The sequence below is a fragment of the Pteronotus mesoamericanus genome, unplaced genomic scaffold, assembly GCF_021234165.1.
Source record: "Pteronotus mesoamericanus isolate MK-2021 breed Mesoamerican mustached bat unplaced genomic scaffold, CSHL_Meso_final scaffold_54, whole genome shotgun sequence".
In the NCBI taxonomy this organism is placed as follows: domain Eukaryota; kingdom Metazoa; phylum Chordata; class Mammalia; order Chiroptera; family Mormoopidae; genus Pteronotus; species Pteronotus mesoamericanus.
Genome location: NW_026555321.1, coordinates 41,671,241 through 41,689,730, shown reverse-complemented (window position 1 = coordinate 41,689,730; position 18,490 = coordinate 41,671,241). Strand labels below are relative to the sequence as shown.

General features: G+C 36.1%; 1 protein-coding gene across 22 annotated transcripts in view; it reads right to left on the bottom strand.

Annotated features, from left to right (window-relative positions):
- SLMAP (sarcolemma associated protein) overlaps nt 1–18,490 on the bottom strand; it is a 142,485-nt gene that overhangs the window by 15,735 nt on the left and 108,260 nt on the right. For all 22 annotated transcript variants that reach the window (XM_054595701.1, XM_054595713.1, XM_054595705.1 and 19 more), the window contains 3 exons: nt 16,942–17,001; nt 11,803–11,883; nt 11,448–11,507 (listed from right to left, as the gene is read on the bottom strand). In XM_054595701.1, the coding sequence (XP_054451676.1) occupies nt 11,448–11,507; nt 11,803–11,883; nt 16,942–17,001 (201 nt within the window). The remainder of the gene's footprint in view (nt 1–11,447; nt 11,508–11,802; nt 11,884–16,941; nt 17,002–18,490) is intronic.

Genomic DNA, 18,490 nt, shown 5'->3' with positions numbered 1-18,490 from the left:
CTCTTTCATATTCAGACATGCATAGTTAAACATAGCACAACTGAGTTAAATAAAGCTTGAAAGCAAATTATATTAAGCATTTTAGTCATTTTACCCTGGAGAAAGAACACAACTACAGTTAAATAAATGTATTAGTAATTCATAGCATGGTACTATAAAATATATATTAATATATACTAAAATTATAAATTTCACTAAGGTAGAGCTTATGTAAAGCTTGAAATTCAGTAAGACAGGTATAACATTATTTGTTATCATTTTTGAAATTTCTTGCTAACAAGTCAGAACAATTCACTTTTAACTTAACTGGAAATGGGTAAATGGAAACAAGCTTTTCTTCAAGAAAAAGTATTTATTTTTTTAATTTTAAAATGATTTTATTTATTTATTTATTTTTAGAGAGAAGGGAGGGAGAGAGAAAAAGAGGCAGAGAAACATCGATGTGTGGGAGAGACGCATCAACATGTGGTTGCCTCTCACACACCCCATCTCGGGACCTGGCCCACAACCCAGGCATGTGCCTTGGCCAGGAACTGAACCAGCGACCTTTCTGTTCGCAGGCCGACACTGAATCCACTGAGCCACACCAGCCAGGGCTAGAAAAAGTATTTTAGCATGATTTCCCCAGCTGTGGAATACCAAATAAAAAGTAGGCTGAAAGCTGCACAGTACTCACTTTGTCATAATTGTTTTCCCATTTTTGTTTACTTGCTCTATTTGCTGAATTACTAAATGATGTAACTTAAATGTGTTTATCAAAATACTAAATTAGATCCACCATTACATTTCAAATATGTCTCTCCCCTAATTTCTTTCCTTTCTAGTCACGCTACTCATCTTTCATTTTATGCTTTCTGCTACTGAACATTGCCTGAAATAAATCAAGTACGCTGTATTTTTCTAGTACATAGGTTTACAAGTAGCTCAGGCATAACAACTTTATTTCATCAAAAAAGAGCTGAGAATAAAATTTTACAATACAATCACAGTAAGTCTCAGATGTTACATATACATATTTTTACACTCATTGATTACATGAGGGGAGGACAGAGGAGCAGAAGAGGAGAGAAAAGTCATCCTTGTAGTAGAAAGCCAGACAATAAATGTAGAAGGAAATGACAGAGTTATGAAATCTCTATTTGACAACTAATATAGTAACAGTTGCTTCAGAAGTAGATGCTAAAATTAAGTAGACAAAAGTAGTAACAGAATATTACATACCAGTGATAGAACAATTGAGCATCAGATACTTCCTGATATGATGCCCAGTGTTATTACTGTTATATCCCTACCAAAAATGCATAGCAGGAATTTAATCATAAGGAAACATAAGGCAGAGACAAATTAAGGAGCGTTTTATAAAATGACTGCTCTTCAAAAATGTCAATGTCATGAAACACAAAGAGAGGAGGAACTGTTCCAGATTAAAGGAGACTAAAGAGACATGACAACAGAATGTAACATGTGAGTCAGGTTTTGGGGGGTTTTTTGGTCATACAGGTCATTAGTGACACAACTGATAAAATGTGAGTAAGGCCTGTGAATTTGATAAAGGACTGGTCTTTTTGTATCTGAAATGAAGACTAGATTGGAAGGACTAAACAACAGGTTGGATGAAGCAGAGAATTGAATCAGCAATTTGGAAGACAATGTAGAAAAAAAAAACAATCAAAATAGCAAACAGGAAAAAGATTTAAAAAATTAGGATAGTTTAAGGGACTTTTGGGACAACATTAAGCATAACATCAGCAACATAGGGGTACCAGAAGAAGGAGAGAGAGAGAGAGCAAGGGATGGAGAACCTATATAAAGAAATAATGACTGAAAACTTCCCTAATCTGGCTACACACAAGCGCGCACACACACACACGCACGCACGTGCGCATGTCCAGGAAGCACACAGAGTACCAAATATGATGGACCCAAAGAGGCCCACATCAAGACACATCATAATTAAAATGGCAAAGATGAGCTCAACTGTCTTTCTTATAAATCATAGTACATTCTTAGTTATATCACAGCTTATTTTTTTCTTCAGAAATAAGAGGATTCCTATCATTGTTTTCTTTTTAGGAATAAATGTTAAATGCATATATGTTTCACACTTCTGCTCCATACTACCTGGATCGTACTGTATTGCATCTAATACAATGCTAGACACAGAGTAGGCACTTAACTATCTGGTTAATACACGAAGTTATCAAACATTTGCATCTAAAATGTGTACACTTTTAAAATAATCATCATAAATAAATTAATGCGACAACTAAAGGACTGTTTTATTTTGAGGAAGGGGAACCTTTCATAGATGAATAATCAGTATGTATTCCATCCTGAAGGTCTATTAAAGCAGACATTTCTTGTCTACAGCAGAACAAGTCTTTTGATCAGTGATGTGAAACAAAACTACCATTTCCTTCTCAAATTAAAAATAATGGAACAGCCCTGGCCTGCGTGGCTCAGTGGATTGAGTGCACCGGCCTGTGAACCAAAGAGTTGCCAGTTCGATTTCCAGTCAGGGCACATGCCTGGGCTGCAGGCCAGGTCCCCAGTTGGGGGCATGCAAGAGGCAACCATACATTGTAGTTTCTCTCCCTGTCTTTCTCCCTCCTTTCCCCTCTGTCTAAAAATAAATAAATAAAATCTTTAAAAAAAATAAAAAAAAATAATGGAACAGATTTTATGTTAACTAATTATGTTTTGAGAGACAAACTTAATTTAGACAATAATGAGTTCTACTAACACGTGGATCAAGCAAATTAGTTCTCTGTACCACATAATGAAAAGTACCAGAATTTTAATTACAGCAAATAAGATGCCATGTATCAAATACATACATAAACTCCACAGTGTTTGATCACGGAAGTAGAGATATTAACCCAAAATATTTACAAATTAAGTTTAATATAAACACAAATGACTATATTCAGACTAATCACCTAATGGGCAGATTCTCTTTTCAGAAAAACAAGTGCCAACTTTTTTTCTTTTGCCAAAAAAGAAAGAGCAAATCTTTTTTTGACTAAGGTTGCTCAGTGGCTCATTGCATTTCATACACATGGTTGTGTGGAAAAATGCATTATTAGCTTATTTTGGCTTGTGTCCACTCTCATGGTGCCTTACTTCTGTCATGGAAAGAGACTTTTTATATTAATCTACTTCACAATCTTGGGAAAAGTCTTGTGATGAGTATCGGTGGAAAGTGTTCAGAAGATAAATGAAACTCTTACTGAGCCAAATCCATTTTATTTAGATGTGCATGTCACACAGAAGTGTTTTTAGGAGCTATGATGGTGTGGAAAGATGAACAGAACCTACCTTCCCTTTAACATAAATGGTTTATATTTAGAACTACCTGGTGTATGGTATGAGCCAGGGGCTAGCTTTTCTCAGACTAAGGCTAAATTCTGCAGAGACCCACATCACACAAGAACTCACTAAATGAACTGGCCTTGGCACATGCAATGCCTACATGATATCCTAAATTAAATTTGGTGTTACTATTTCTTCAGAAGAGTGACTGGAGATTTAATTTAAACTCTGCCCTTTGCTCTAAAAATGGCTGAGCTGCTATGAACCACCTGGTAAAGGGCCAATCAAAGAATTTTCTCCTCAGTTCTATCTTGCATGTTTGCTGAGGGCTGATGTAGCCATAAGATCTGTTAGCTCATCAACTGATAGAAATGATCTTGAGCAACTGGCCAGGTGGGTGTATCCTTTTTCTACTACCAGCACTTCTCTCTTTGGAAGGTCTGGTAGTTGCAGGCTTGGTTGATGGGCTGCTGCTAGGCAGCAGCCTCTTATTGCTGATTCTTACTCTTTTGCCATTCCTTTTGACCAGCAAGGTTCCTTCTTGAAACTGGATCTTTTATTGGCTCCTTTGTCGTCCCTACTGTTTTCTTCTTTCCCTTTAATTTCCCCTTGCTACTATGATCCACCACAATGCAGTGAATTCCCAAAATATGATTACTGTGCTCTCCAAAGTTTCTACCACACCTATTTAAAACACTATCAACACTATCTTCCATAAGACTGTAGGCTCTGCATGTGTCTTATCTGTGTATCTCTTAGGTCAACAAATGTCTCAGAAATAAATGACAGTGACTTTCTAGTCCTAGTTTCCGTTGTACTTCTAAGAGCTTTTCTAGTTCCCAGGGTGACAATATGAAACAAGGACACCTTTAAATGTGAAAGGGAGTACTTTTCATAGTTATGCTGGCACAACAGGCAAACCAGAGCCTGCGGTCACCTTTTCTGTTCCACATGTGCCAGACTAAAAACATCACTTTCTCACCAGGATGCATCTTCTTCCAGAAATAAACACTTCTTTTAATAACACCACCATCCTTTTGGTCATGCAGGGTCAAATGCTGTCATTATATCTGACTTTCATTTCTCTCTCATATTCTGCTTCTCGGGCCTATGGATTCCAGATGATTACCAAAGGATAGATGATCAAGATAAGAACAAGAGGGCCTCAAACTAGATTTTTTTCTTTTGTTTAAATTTCCACAGCAGCTGTCCTCACTCAGACTGTCAATGATTACCTAAGCCTCCTAACTGACTGCCTTACCTGCAGCTTCTGCCTGTTCCAATTCATCCAACAAATCTCCCCAAAATACAGGTCTGACCAAATTTTTCTGCTCATAAGCCACTAAATTCTATGACAATAATCACCCCAACTTATAAAACACTCGCAAGATTATGTGAACAAACTTTAATTATAACGTACTTGTCAAACCCAAACCATATTATCTAGCTTGTAGTTTTAATTTTTTAATCTTCACCCAAGGATATGCTTATTGATCTTAGAGAAAGGGGAAAGGAGACAGTGAAGGAGAGAAACATCAGTGCAAGAAACATCATTCGATTGCCTCTTATACATGCCCTGACAGGGAACTGAACCCACAACCTAGGTATATGCCCTGACTGCAATTGAACCTGCAACTTCTGGTCTATGGGACAATGTTCCAACCAACTGAGCTATACCAGCCAGGGCAAGCTTGTAGTTTTTAATATTTCCTTTGAGAAGATATCTCGATTTTCTCTTCTTATAATCCTACCCACTTAAAACTATATCAATAAATTCTCCAGAAGTCAAGAACACACAAAAAAATAACTGTAATACTATTATCACACTGAAAACAATAAGTAACTCCTTAACAGCAAGTATCCACTTAGTATCAAAAACTTCCCCATTGTCTCCAACTTCATTTGCAGTTGGACTGTTTGAATGAAGATCCAAACAAGGTTCACACATTGCATTGTTAAAACATCTATTTTTTAAGAATTTTTTAAATTGATTTTAGAGAGGGCAAAGGAGGGAAAAAGAGAGGGAGAGAATCATTGATGTGAGAGAGAAACATCGATTAGTTGCCTCTTACACACACCCTGGCCCTGCAACCCAGGCATGTGTCTTGACCGGGAATTGAACCCACGACCTTTTGGTTTGTGGGACAATGCTCCAAACAACTGAGGCACATTGGCCAGGGCAGTTGCCACATCTCAAATATCTTTTAATTTATAGTATCTCCCATTCCTCTTTCCTTTTCCCCCTCAAACCCTGCAATTTACTTGAAGAAACTGGTTCATTGTCCTACAGAATTTTCCACATTCTGATTTTGCTGCTGTAGCCCCACCACATCACTTAGAATATGCCCGTAGTTCTTTATACGTCCTGCAAGTTGACCAGATTCAGGTTCAGTTTTTTCATTATTGAATACGTCATACATGGTATAATACACTTTCAGGGTCATCTCAAATGACTTCTTCAACTGCCTTCCCTTCTCATCTTCCAAAATAAACAAAACGGAATAAAAAAATCTGAACATTCCCTCTCCTTTCTTTGACTCCCAATGGCAACATCCACCAAGAAGTAGCTTATCAGCTGTAACTTTTCTGTCGCCACTTGACTAGAAACTCCTCAAACTCCAAGGACAGTCTTATCAGACTTTGAAACTATGAGAGGCCCTGGAACTCTCAATACAGCAAACTTGTGAACTTCTCTAAATAGAGCAAACTTGCATTCAATACTACTTGAACTGAATTCCAGTTCTCTTTTTATCATTTTCTGGGGGAAATGATTTCAAGCATGTAAAAACGTGTGATTCAGGTCACATCTTAATTTCTCTTTCAAAAAATGGCATCAATTGGTTGAAAATGATTACTATTTCAGAAAAAAGGTACTATAGTTATCATCCTTTTATTTACATCTCCTAGTTTAACCTATTTTAGATTATTTTCTTAATCCAAGATAACTAACATGAAGGTTGCACAATATAATTCTAAATAAAGATTGGCTATTTTCTAAAAAGGGAAAAATAAAATTTGAAAATGATGGTTCAAGAAGTGAGGCATAGAGTTTCAATGAGGAAAATAAAGGGACTACTTAAATGTAGCTTCTTTCTCCAGTTCAGAAAGTTAACACTGTGGTCTAATAATTTACTCTTCATTTAAGAAAAAAAAAATCTGTCAGCCTACTGAATTTATACAGATTACAATGCACAACCACACATAATCAAGCATAATCAAAAATGTTTCTAGTAAGTGGAAGTGAATACATTATTTTAAGAATTTATACAACTCTTACAAAAGGAAAAAAATGATGGATTAAACAACTATTTAGGGCCATGGTGACTTTTTCTTGGAGACAGTCCTAAAATATGCCTGCCTCTAAACTGGCTGATTTTTCTTTACATCTAATCAGCGACTTAATGCTACATCAAGCTACAACCCTGGCTGGTGTGGCTCAGTGGACTGAGCACTGGCTTGCAAAAGCAAAGGGTCGCTGGTATGATTCCCAGTCAGGGCACCTGCCTGGGTTGCAGGCCAGGTTACCAGTAGGGGGCATGTGAGAAGCAACCACACATTGATGTTTCTCTCCCTCTCTCCCTCCCTTCCCCTCTAAAAATAAATAAATAAAATCTTTAAAAAAAAAATCAAGCTACAAAATTTTTCAATAGGTGGTGATAAAGATACTGTTTCATTAACAAAAATTGGCAATCGTATATATCAAAGTGAGAAAAAACTTAGGGGGTTATGTTTTTGTTTTTCTCATCTTAGAGTCAGTAGGGGATTCTGACCCATCTTCATCAATGGCGTCCCAAGCAATTACTAGAAGCATTAGTGCACCCACCGTCCTTCCACAGGCACCTCGCATTTTCAGTCTCTTTCTCTACCACAACTTTCCCTTTTATGGGCACTTATACAGGTACGACTTGGCCTTCCTGTGGTACTCAAGGATTTTAAAAAAATCTTCCCTGACTTGTGGCAAAGTAACAAACACATTATTATTATTTCTATTATTATTATTATCATCAAAGATCTAATTGGCTTTATTAAGTGATTTATGAATTGTGCCTCATCCTATTTAGCAACTAAAGGGGCGCTCCCTATTATTAATTGGAAAAGATCCACCACCAACAACTGCTTTTCCCTAAAATATAAAGTAGAAATTTTTTTTTAAACCTCACAATCTTATTCAATTAATGAAAAGTTACTCTTTAACAGACAGGTCTGCTTTTATCAATCACCACCATCATTATCAGTGTCTTCATTATGGTGCTAAACACGTCACATTTCCAACTCCACGGTAAATGCATTATTTAATTTAATCATTGCAATAATCCTATGAAGTCAGTTTTTCCCAGTATGACAAATAAAGAAAAGGTGAAGCACAGAGGATTAAGCAATTTGCCCAAGGACATATTACAAATAAATGGCAAAGCTAAGATTGAGCCAAGAAGTGTTTGACTCTTAGCTCCTTGGCTAGAGTGTTACTTTCCTAATGTTCTTGAGGTTTTATAGCTTTGATTTAAGAGGTCTGTTATTAATTCATTCAATAAATATCTGAATTTTACTGAACAACTGTCATTGTGGTAGACAATAGGATAAAAATAAAATTTAGGACAGACTGACATAAAATTACAAAAGCACTAGTAACAGCTGAATATAATTAACACAGTCATAAATGCTACTTATAAATCAATCTGAATTTGACTGCTAAAAAAGATTTCTGGGAGATTTCAATGCTAAAAAGTAGCGTTGAGTACAGCTACTTTTGTATGACAGATTTTCATTACTTGTTCGCCTCCCCTCTGTGTTTCCACAAAGGCCCAGGGGCTCTGCCATGTTTTCAGTTAACAACTTTTTATATAACAACAGTATTGCATTTCTGCGAAGAATAAAAAAATGCTCCAAGGTGAAACTTCTAGACTACACAAAAGTTAGATTTATTATTACAACACTAGAAAAAAGCATGCCTTATCAACAACAAAGGTCACCTGAGAAGAGTACTGGAAACTACGCTGATACTTAAAGACAAATTGGCAATTCGTTGCTTCCCTTGTTAATGGAATTTAATCAAAGGTGTCTCAAAGACCCGTGTGAGCTTTTAGTATCCATGAGAGAGAAAAAAGGTCAGAGTGCCCAGACTAAGTAACTGCCTAGGTAATCTCTTCGTTAACCACTCTCAATCCCCATCATTGCACAACAAAGCCAGCAGAAAGGTCATGCAGGGTGAAACTAAGGCTTCCTTAAATAATCCAAAACTCAGGGTCTGGACTGGGAGATCCCTTAAGAGCCCAGCAAGAAGCATAAATATTCCTACACAGAGAAACTTTCCACAGGCTGCTTCTACTGCTGATTTCAGAGAGCTGCCTGGCGTTAGTTCACTGCGACCAACATGTTTAACCAACTGGCCTGAACTTCCATGTCAACTTTTCTTGTACAATAAGGCAATACAAGAGAGTCTAACAGCATGAAAATGCTGATAACCACAGGTTTATAAATAAGCCAACCCAAGGCACTTTATTTTAAAAACACTTCTATAAAAGCTGATTTATTTCCTACCCATTTCATTCTTAAGAAGTAATTATCAAGAAAGAAATGTACTTCTGGATTTCTAGTCAAGATGGAGGCATAAATAGATACTCTTCACCTCCTTGCACTATCATAAGAAGGATCACAATTAACCTCAAAACAAAAAACACCCAGAACTGCCAGAATATCGAACTGTACGTGGTCTGACAACCAAGGATTTAAAGAAGCCATATTCGTACGGAGACGGGGAGCCAGGGCAGAGAAGTTGTGGTGTGGCTGCAGCAATACAGGAGCAGCAGCGGCCAGTGGCCCAGCAGTCCCACAGTCACATGTGGTAGATAAAAATCGGGAGAGATACCCAGGGAGTCAGTGATCCCAGCCTCAGGCCAGACTGCGCAGCCCAGGGTTCCAGCGTCAGGAAAATAAAGCCTCATAACTTCTGGCTGTAAAAACCAGTGGGGGTTGGGGTGGCACAAGAAACTGCCAGTCTGTCTAAAGCACTTGCTCGGTCCTAGGACAAATGCAAACTCACCCACTCTGGGAACCACCACAAGGGCAACAGCTAGATGGGTGTCAGTCTCAAACGGGAAGTAAGTGAATGACTAGAAACAGCGTGAGTACCAAGTAGGCCTCCAGCAGCCAGGCAGTGGCACTGTCCCCACTCTGGCGCCTCTCCCACATACAGAGCAACAAAGCAATGAAGCAGGTTGCCCCGCCCTGGCAATTATCTGAGACTCTGCCCCATACAATGTAACAGGTGTGCCTAGACAGGGAGTCAAAGCAGTTCTACACAATACACAGAAACAAAAACAGGGAGGTTGCTAAATTGAGGAAACAAATAAATATGGCCCAAATCAAAGAATAGAACAAAACCCCAGAAAAAGAACTAAAATGGAGATGGCCAACCTATCAGATGCAAAACTCAAAACACTGGCGATAAGGGTGCTTAGAGAACTCACTGAGTACGGCAAAAACGTAAGGGAAGAAATGAAGGCTACACTAAGTGAAATAAAGAAAAATCCACAGGGAACCAACCATAAAGGGAAGGAACCTGGGGTTCAAATCAACAACTTGGAACACAGGGAAGAAATAAACCATCAAGCAGAAAAGAAAGAAGAAACAACAACTCAAAAATGAGGAGAGAATAAGAAGACTCTGGGACATCTCCTAAAGGGGCAACATCTGAATCATAGGGATGCCAGAAGAAGGGGAAGAGCAAGAAATTGAAAACTTGTTTGAAAAAATAATGAGGGAAAACTCCTCTAATTTGGCAAAGGAAATAGACATACAAATCAGGAAGCACAGAGAGTCCCAAATAAGTTGGACCCAAAGAGGAGCACACCAAGACATATCATGATTAAAATGCCAAAGGTTAAATAAAGATAAAGAGTGAATCTTAAAAGCAGCAATAGAGAAGGAGGGAGTTACCTCTAAAGGAGTACCCATAAAACTATCAGCTGATTTCTCAAAAGATGCCTTGCAGACAAGAAGGGATTGGCAAGAAGCATTCAAAGTCATGAAAAGCAAGGACCTACAACCAAGATTACTCTATCCAGCAAAGCTATCATTTAGAATGGAAGGGCAGATAAAGTGCTTCCCAGACAAAGTAAAGCTAAAGGAGTTCATCATCCCCAAGCCTTCATTGCATGATATGTTAAAGGGACTTATCTAAGAAAAAGAAGATCAAACCTATGAACACTAAAATGACAACAGGCTCACAACTATCAACAACTGAATCTAAAAAACAAAAATAAAAACAAAAACAAACTAAGCAAACAGCCAGAAGAGGAACAGAATCATATATATGGAGATCATTTGGAGAGTTATCAGTGGGAAGGGGGAAGGGGGTAAATGGGGAAAAAGATACAGGGATTAAGAAGCATAATTGGTAGGTACAAAATAGTCAGGGGGGTAAGAATAGTATAGAGAATAGAGAAGCCAAAGAACTTATATGCACGACCCATGGACATGAACTAAGTGGGAGGGGAATTGCTGGAGGGAAGAGGGGTAGTGGGCAGAGCAGGGCAAAGGGGGAAAACTTTGGACAACTTTAATAGCGTAATCAATAAAATATACTTTAAAAAAGAAATAAATGTACTTCTTATTTAGAAGTGAGGCAAGTGAAAGGATTTATTATATGCACTGCTTGTTTTAGCCCCAACCAAAATTTCTAGAAGAATATTCCAAGAACTTGGTATCTATTGGGGAAGAGAAAGACCAGAAATTTACAACTTTAATCATATGATAACAGAATAAACAGGTAGTTTTTTCAAGAAAGTTAATATTTTTACTTTTTTCTAATTTGTTAAAAATGGTAATGAGTTTCTATTAGAGACATCAAAGTAAGCACAAAAAACCATAGCTGCATTTTGTATTCTACCACTTCCTGTTTTGCCCTTCATAACCTAGACTGATACAAATTATTTTGCAATTTAAGTATTTTTGTTTGAAACACTGGCACCAACATCAACATTTTAAATTTTAGTTTCTGCTACATTCCAGAACCTAACTTAATCTTTTAACTAAATCTTTAAACTTCACATTATACATGGAACTGATTTTGTGGCAAAGGGTGAATAAAACTGATGCCCTGGTTTAAAATATCTTAAAAACAATGTTAAAAGTACCTTTTAATAGGGACACTTTAGCAAGTGGTTCATTTAGGTCTTGCTCATCCATTTGGGCATCTACAGGGGAGAAAAAGATAATTACAAATAATAATTGACTCTAACAGCAAGCTTTCACTATCAAAATAAAAAAATGAAATTTCTACTCCTATTCTATATGAATAGTTGAAATTTATACAGCTATTAGAATAGTTTTATCAATATATCCAAGATTCAAAAGAATGACTAAATAAATGGAAGCATTGCTTTTACTTCAAACACAAACTTTGAAATCTCCACCCACATTAACCTGCATATCTAAACTGCTTGGTAACAGTAACATGTGCAGATTAGTAAACATCAGGTTACAGCTCACCTGTAGTGTCGTCACTGCTTTTTTCCTTACTTGGACTCAGAGTATCTGATAAATCAGAATCCTTTGCTCTTGCCTGGTTTTCTACCAAGAAAAAAATGAAAGTAGAATTTCATTATAATTAAATAGCATCTATCAATAAGAGCTTCAGGCTACACTTGCTCTAAATCTACTGCAAAATACTTTTAAAATTAACTGAGGTCACTGAATCTCTTACTTCTTTACCACTCTAGTCCAAAATGGAATGCTGATTATCACACGTAGCTCATATTAAATTATAATGTGGATCATGTCTGCTGTGCAGAGGGCTGGGGCTTTTGTTCAAGGCTGTCCACTGGCTAACTGGAAGCAAAAATGAAGCAAGCTTTGCAAAAGTATCCAGAGAACTGCAACAAATATAGCAAAATTCCCAGGACAATGTGGACATTGTATGAAGATGAGACAAAATGGCTTTATTATATAAAAACACTAGTTAGGTTGTCTTAGAAATAGTTATAACAAAACTTAAATAAAATCATAATTATTTGTTATAAAAATAATATTTAAAACAATAAAATTAACAACCTTTTATACTGAAAGAAAATATAACTGTACCTGAACCACACTGGATAAAAAAAACAACTTAAAAAAAGTTTTGTATTTGCAAGTAGTGTGCTGCCTGATCCAATGAAGACATTGTAGGATTTTCTCTCAAAAATCCTAACTGTAACTCCAACAATTAATTAAAGATAAATGGCAATTAATTAGACCCTAGATTCTCACCTGAAAGGCACATCTGTGTATACTATGGTATGCATTTGGACAGAAGTGATTATTTCTCTGTAATAACTACATTGGACAACTAGATATAATCTGGTCCCTGCATTAATTCCCCCATGAGCTCTGTTTCAGTCAAGCCAGCCTCTTTACCAGGCCAGAGCACGTTAGCTAATTATGACCTGCAATTCTTTGCCTAAGTTGAATTTCCCTAAACCTAACGACCATTCTCTCTACTTGGCCTGTTCATTCTCTAAGATACAGCTTAAGCCCCCGCCACCCCCAGGGAACTCTTCGTATCTCCAGCACACGGCACCTTTTACTGCTTCTTCTCTGTGTCATGTTTTTGAAATTAATCATGTTTTATTTCATATCATTCTGTGTTTGTATGTATATATATCTTATTTTCTTAGTGAGTTATAAATTCACCAAGCATATGATTATTTTTATAATGTTATACACTTGATTGTACTGTTTGTGGTGATATGTATGAAAACTTAAACGTACATACCCATTTCCTAGTACTTTTTCCAAGGAAATAATGGTCTACATATAGTATCTATAAAAATGTTCACAGCAGTATTCATTATGAAATGGAAAATATTCAAAATACATTGAGTACTATTAGGTAAAAATAAAGTCTGTTAAAGAACAGTAAGTATAGTATGACCCCGTTTAGACTGAATATAGCTATACATTTATCTATGAAGTTTTGTTATACATATTTATTCAAATGTAGAAAGATCTGCAACAGATAGACCAATGGTTACCTCTGGAAATGGGGACACAGTGGGCATTTACTTTCCAACTTCACATAGCTTAAATTGTTTGAAAAATTATAGTGAATACTGTTTTATAAACAACTAAATCAAGACATTTTCCATTCTGAAAGCAACCAGAAACCTATTTAAAATCATCAGTCAAAATACTCATACAATATTAAAATATAACTTGTTATGGCTATTCCATATGAGAACACCCCTAGAATTTGTGGCTTAACTTGTGAAATGGGTAATGGATTACAAAAAGCCTTCGCTGTTTTTCTCACTGCCATTTCTAGTCAAAGGTCAAATGCTAAGAGACAAGGAAATTAGATTAGAAGTAAAGTCACTGACCATGGAAGCCCCCGGACACCCAATCTGTCCTGGTGCATTCATAGGGTGCTATAATCAGACATTTACAAATGCCCTAGTTTTGAACACAAAGTTATAATCTCAAATAAGACCAATACATCTAATATACCACCCTAGGAGGGCAGAAAGGAAAAGAGGAAAATGATTCTTCTGATTTTTATATTCTTGGCAATTTTTTGATCAAGATAATTGAGGTAAAACCAAGGGGGATATATTTCAAAAGTAATCCTCTGGCTTAGAAGAAATTTTTATTTTATATTTAGAGTATTAGCCAGGAAGATAAAATTGCCTTAAAAGCTGGATCAAATCTTTCATTAAGGTCTTACTAGAATCAAAGTTCCACAAACGTAGGGATTTTTGTCTGTTTTGTTAACTGCTATATAACCACACCCTGCCCACCCCACCCCCCGCCCCCACCCCACCTCCAACCATTGCATAGAACAGTGCACAGTCCATATTTGGTGCTTCGAAAAAAAAAGAAAAAGAAAAAGAAAAAAGGATGACTGAAGGCACAAATCTACTGTTAAGTAAAAAAGCAAGGTTTTAGCTAGTCAACACATGGTCCATCATATTTATGTCCTGATATTACAGTCATTATATGGAGGCAAACCAAATCTATTTAAGAATGAAGCGCAGGACACAACAAATGACTGATAAAGTATTTATTTCTTTTCAAAACCCCTATTATTCAGCTATGTAGCAGCACCCAGTTCTCTGGTATAAAAAACATTTCTGGTTTATTTTCTCTGTAGTATTTAATCATTAAGATACATTCCAATAGTACAGAGAGGGAAATGGGAGAATAACTACCAACATCAATACCGAAACTATTCCCAAACTGGGAAGTCTACTACAAGGTGACTATTTTCACTGTATCTTTGAGTAGACAAAATGATGGATGGGCAAAACAAACATGCAGGGCCACAGACCACTTCGTATACGACTAGAACCAGTGTTTTGGAAAGAGAGCAAGAGTAAAGATCAAGAAGAAAAAGGAGAATGAACATTTACGTGAACACCAAAATGGTGTTTTCTGCTTTATAAGCATTATTTCATTAAATTCCCACAAAACCCTACAAGTTAAATGTCACTCTCATTTCACAAACGAGGAAACTGAAGTTTAAAGAGCTAAAGTAAGTTGCCTGATGGTGTATAGCTAATGATAGAACTTGAAGCTGATTCTAGCTGTCTCATCTACTCATATTCTTATTACTTTCACCCCTAAAACAATTGTAAATGTACAATAACTGCAAGTTGAGTAAGGACTTAAGTAGAAAGCATCTGCAACCTATGATTACAGTACCTGAAGAAAACACTAAGATTGTACAGCTGATATCTTGTAATTTATAGCAACTAACACTTTCAATGCAGAAAAGAAAATTCCCCTCAAAACATCACCAGTAAAATAAAAATAAGACAACTGAGCCAGATCCAAAAGAAAACATATTACAGCCAGATATAAAATATTTCAAAATAACTTATTTCAGCCATCTAGTTTGTTACAGGTATTACCTCTGCATGTTAACTGTGAGAAGTACTAGTAAAATGTTGTTTGCTGACAGAAAAATCTCTGGGTATATAAAACTTGTATCTGGGCCTGGCCGGGTAGCTCAGCTGGTTAGAGCGGTATCCTGATAAGCCAACATGGCAGGTTCAATCCCCAGTGAGGGCACATACAAGAATCAACCAATGAATGCACAGATAAGTGGAAGAACAAATCTCTCTCTCAAGTCAATTAAAAAAAACCACTTGTATTTGTATTATTATTCTTAAAGAGTGTATTCTATTCTCTTGTATGGACTTACTTGCTATAATTTATTTAATAAACACCTTTATGTTTTTCTATTTTTGCTTTTAAAACAACGCTGAAACAAATAACCTTGCATATTTGTTCAATTTCTTCCTTAAGATAAAAACTCAGAAGTGGGATTGCTGGATCTAAAAGCATGCTCTTTAAAACTTTCAATACATATTTTACAGCCAGGTTTCAAAAGGAAATCAGTTAAGATTGCTCAAAACTTTTCAAAAAATGACATCACATAATTCTGAGCAAATGTGTCTAAATCAGAATGCATTAAAAAGAAGCATCAAGATACTTTTCTTTTAATTAAAGAGGTGTTGATTTTTCTTTTCTCTAAGGCTCTACTTGCACTTCAAAGTGTTGGCTATTCAACCAACTAATCTGAACAGGTATTTACGTGGTGAAGTAAAAGCTATTTTAAAGTTTGTTCTCATCTCACTTTAATAAGATGAAATAAATTGCCTATGTTCTAAAAATAGTTCGCTGTTCTGAAACTCAATGCCTGTTTGCCAGAACAATATTAGTGATGCATATTCTATGCATTCTTTCCCCAAATATGGCATCTGCCATACACAAAATTCAGAAAGGAAGCCACCAGATATTTGAAATAACACTATCCTTTTAAATATTTTTTAAAAGCCAAATAGATTAAATTACTTCCATTAAATTTCCATTAAATAGAATATACTGACATTCAGCATTTCAAACTTTTATCACTCATTGTTTTAATTAACCAATATGAGAATCTAACTTTAGATTTCATGCTGGCATGTTCTGATAAAAGTCCTAGAATAAGAAGAAGCATATCCCATCAAATTTGCCCTATTTCCCTATGCATAAAAGTGACTTGATAATAAGATGCTTTAAAACTCACTTTTCTTCTCTAAGCCTGACAATTGTAACAGAAAAGAATTAGCAGAATAAACTACTTCAGGCAAACTAATAGGACTGTTCATTTTAAAATGTAAGAAGATTCTACACGTTCACTTTTGCTTAAATCAAGTTGAGATGCCAAAAATGAAGAAAATATTATCAAAAGAAATGATAAAGGTCCAATAGTGCCCCAAATATTACTGCAAACATTTTTAACCTGTTTTTTTCCCTAGTAAGATTTACATTCTGTTTGAATAAAAACTTGAGATAAAAGCTGAAAATAACGCTGGAAGTGAGAGAGAACACGACAAATCTCTAATACCTAAAGAAACCTGTTCTAAGCATTTAAACACACACACACACACACACCCTTTAAAAAGAAACTTTCTGATTAAGATATCCTTCTTAAAACAGAACTTCAACTATTTTATATTATTACATGATACTATTACAGGACTGTCATTTTGTGAGTTTTAAGAAAGAAAGTGATTGTTAAAATACTATGACCTTGAAAATGTACACTAACCTTCATTATCCAAGAGTTGTTAAACCCACAGAAAAATCCCACAGAAAACAAACCTTTTGAAAGCTTTGTTTCTTCAACCACTTTGTTTAGATGCCCCTCGACGATCAGCTTCTCTGCCAAAGAAAATAAACGTTACTATCCAAGTCCAAACTGAGTAGCATTTCCCTGAGCGGGGCAGTGTAACACATTCCATGACCAAATTTAAAGATGATAACATTACTCCCATGACTAGGCTTGAACAAAAACTAGACCCCGGAGGGGAAACGAAAAGAACTCTAACTATAAGAGAGCAGATTAAAACAGAAATCTGGGGGTAGGGGAACATTTGCCTTTTATTTTTATTAGTTTTCACCTTATTTTAAAGCCTAACACTTTTTTTAAAAAGTCAGAACAAAGCAACCCTCTCTAAATCAAGGATATTAAGTTAAAATAAAGAAATTATAAGATATTTTATCTAAATAAAGAAGTAATTCAAATTACTATATATCAATAGTTTACTTTTCCTTATTCATACAATTCAGCAGAGATATCTATACAACATTTTTCAGTAAAGTGAAATCATTTTAGAACAGCTAATTAAAGAAATAAACATTTTTTGTTTTGTTTTATGGGGAATTCTCTATAAATGTGTAAGGTAACTTCTTTATAATTTATTTGTCATATTTTCTTTTTTAAAAAAGATTTTATTTCTTTTTAGAGGGGAAGGGAGGGAGAAAAAAAAAAAGGAGAAAAACAGCGATGTGTGAGAGAAACAGCGATCTGTTGCCTCTTGCATGCCCCAAACTGGGGAGCTGGCCTGCAACCCAGGTATGTGCCCTGACCCAGAATCAAACCATGTCAGTCTGCAGATAACACCGAACTGAGCCACACCAGTTCGCAGATTTCTATATTCTTTTTTTCACTGAGGAAGATAATATATCTATCCTGTATATCCCCTTATTTAAACTTGTATGTCAGCTGATTTCCTTTAACTCATACTTTTGCAGTATGTGATATAATTCCTCTATTCTTACACTCTTCAACACATTGCAACTTGGACTATGCCTACAATTCAACAATAAAAACCGCTCCAAGATCACTATAACCTCCTATCTCACAAAACCCATGGCTCCCTTGCAAAATTTTATTTTATATAGTCTCTTTGCAGTATGTGGCACTGTTTGCCCTGGACTCCTTTAAAAAAAGGCCAAAGTAATAGATTTAGATAATTTTATAAGGCATTAGTCCTATAAGATGGATAACGTAAGCTGTCCTACACCACTCCATTCCTGAAATTCACTTCCTAGAAACAAAAACCTCTAACTTTTAGCCATTTGTTCTGGTGTTTACATTTATATTTCTAAATAATTTATGAGGGGGGACCTCCCAAAAACTGGAATTATCTTCTGGAGTGTGGGCCCTTTGTAGTACAGGCTTCTTCCACTAGATGAGTGTTCTAGGAATCCATCTGTATCAGTGTACTAGCTGCTGTTGTTGTGAGAGGGTGTTTGGCTTCAGTGAATTATTTTTGAAGATTCTTTCAATGTGTTTGCCCATTTCATGATCGGTGATTTAAAAGCGCACCTGCCCACGCTGTGTTGAGTGTTCAGCAGGTTTTGACCC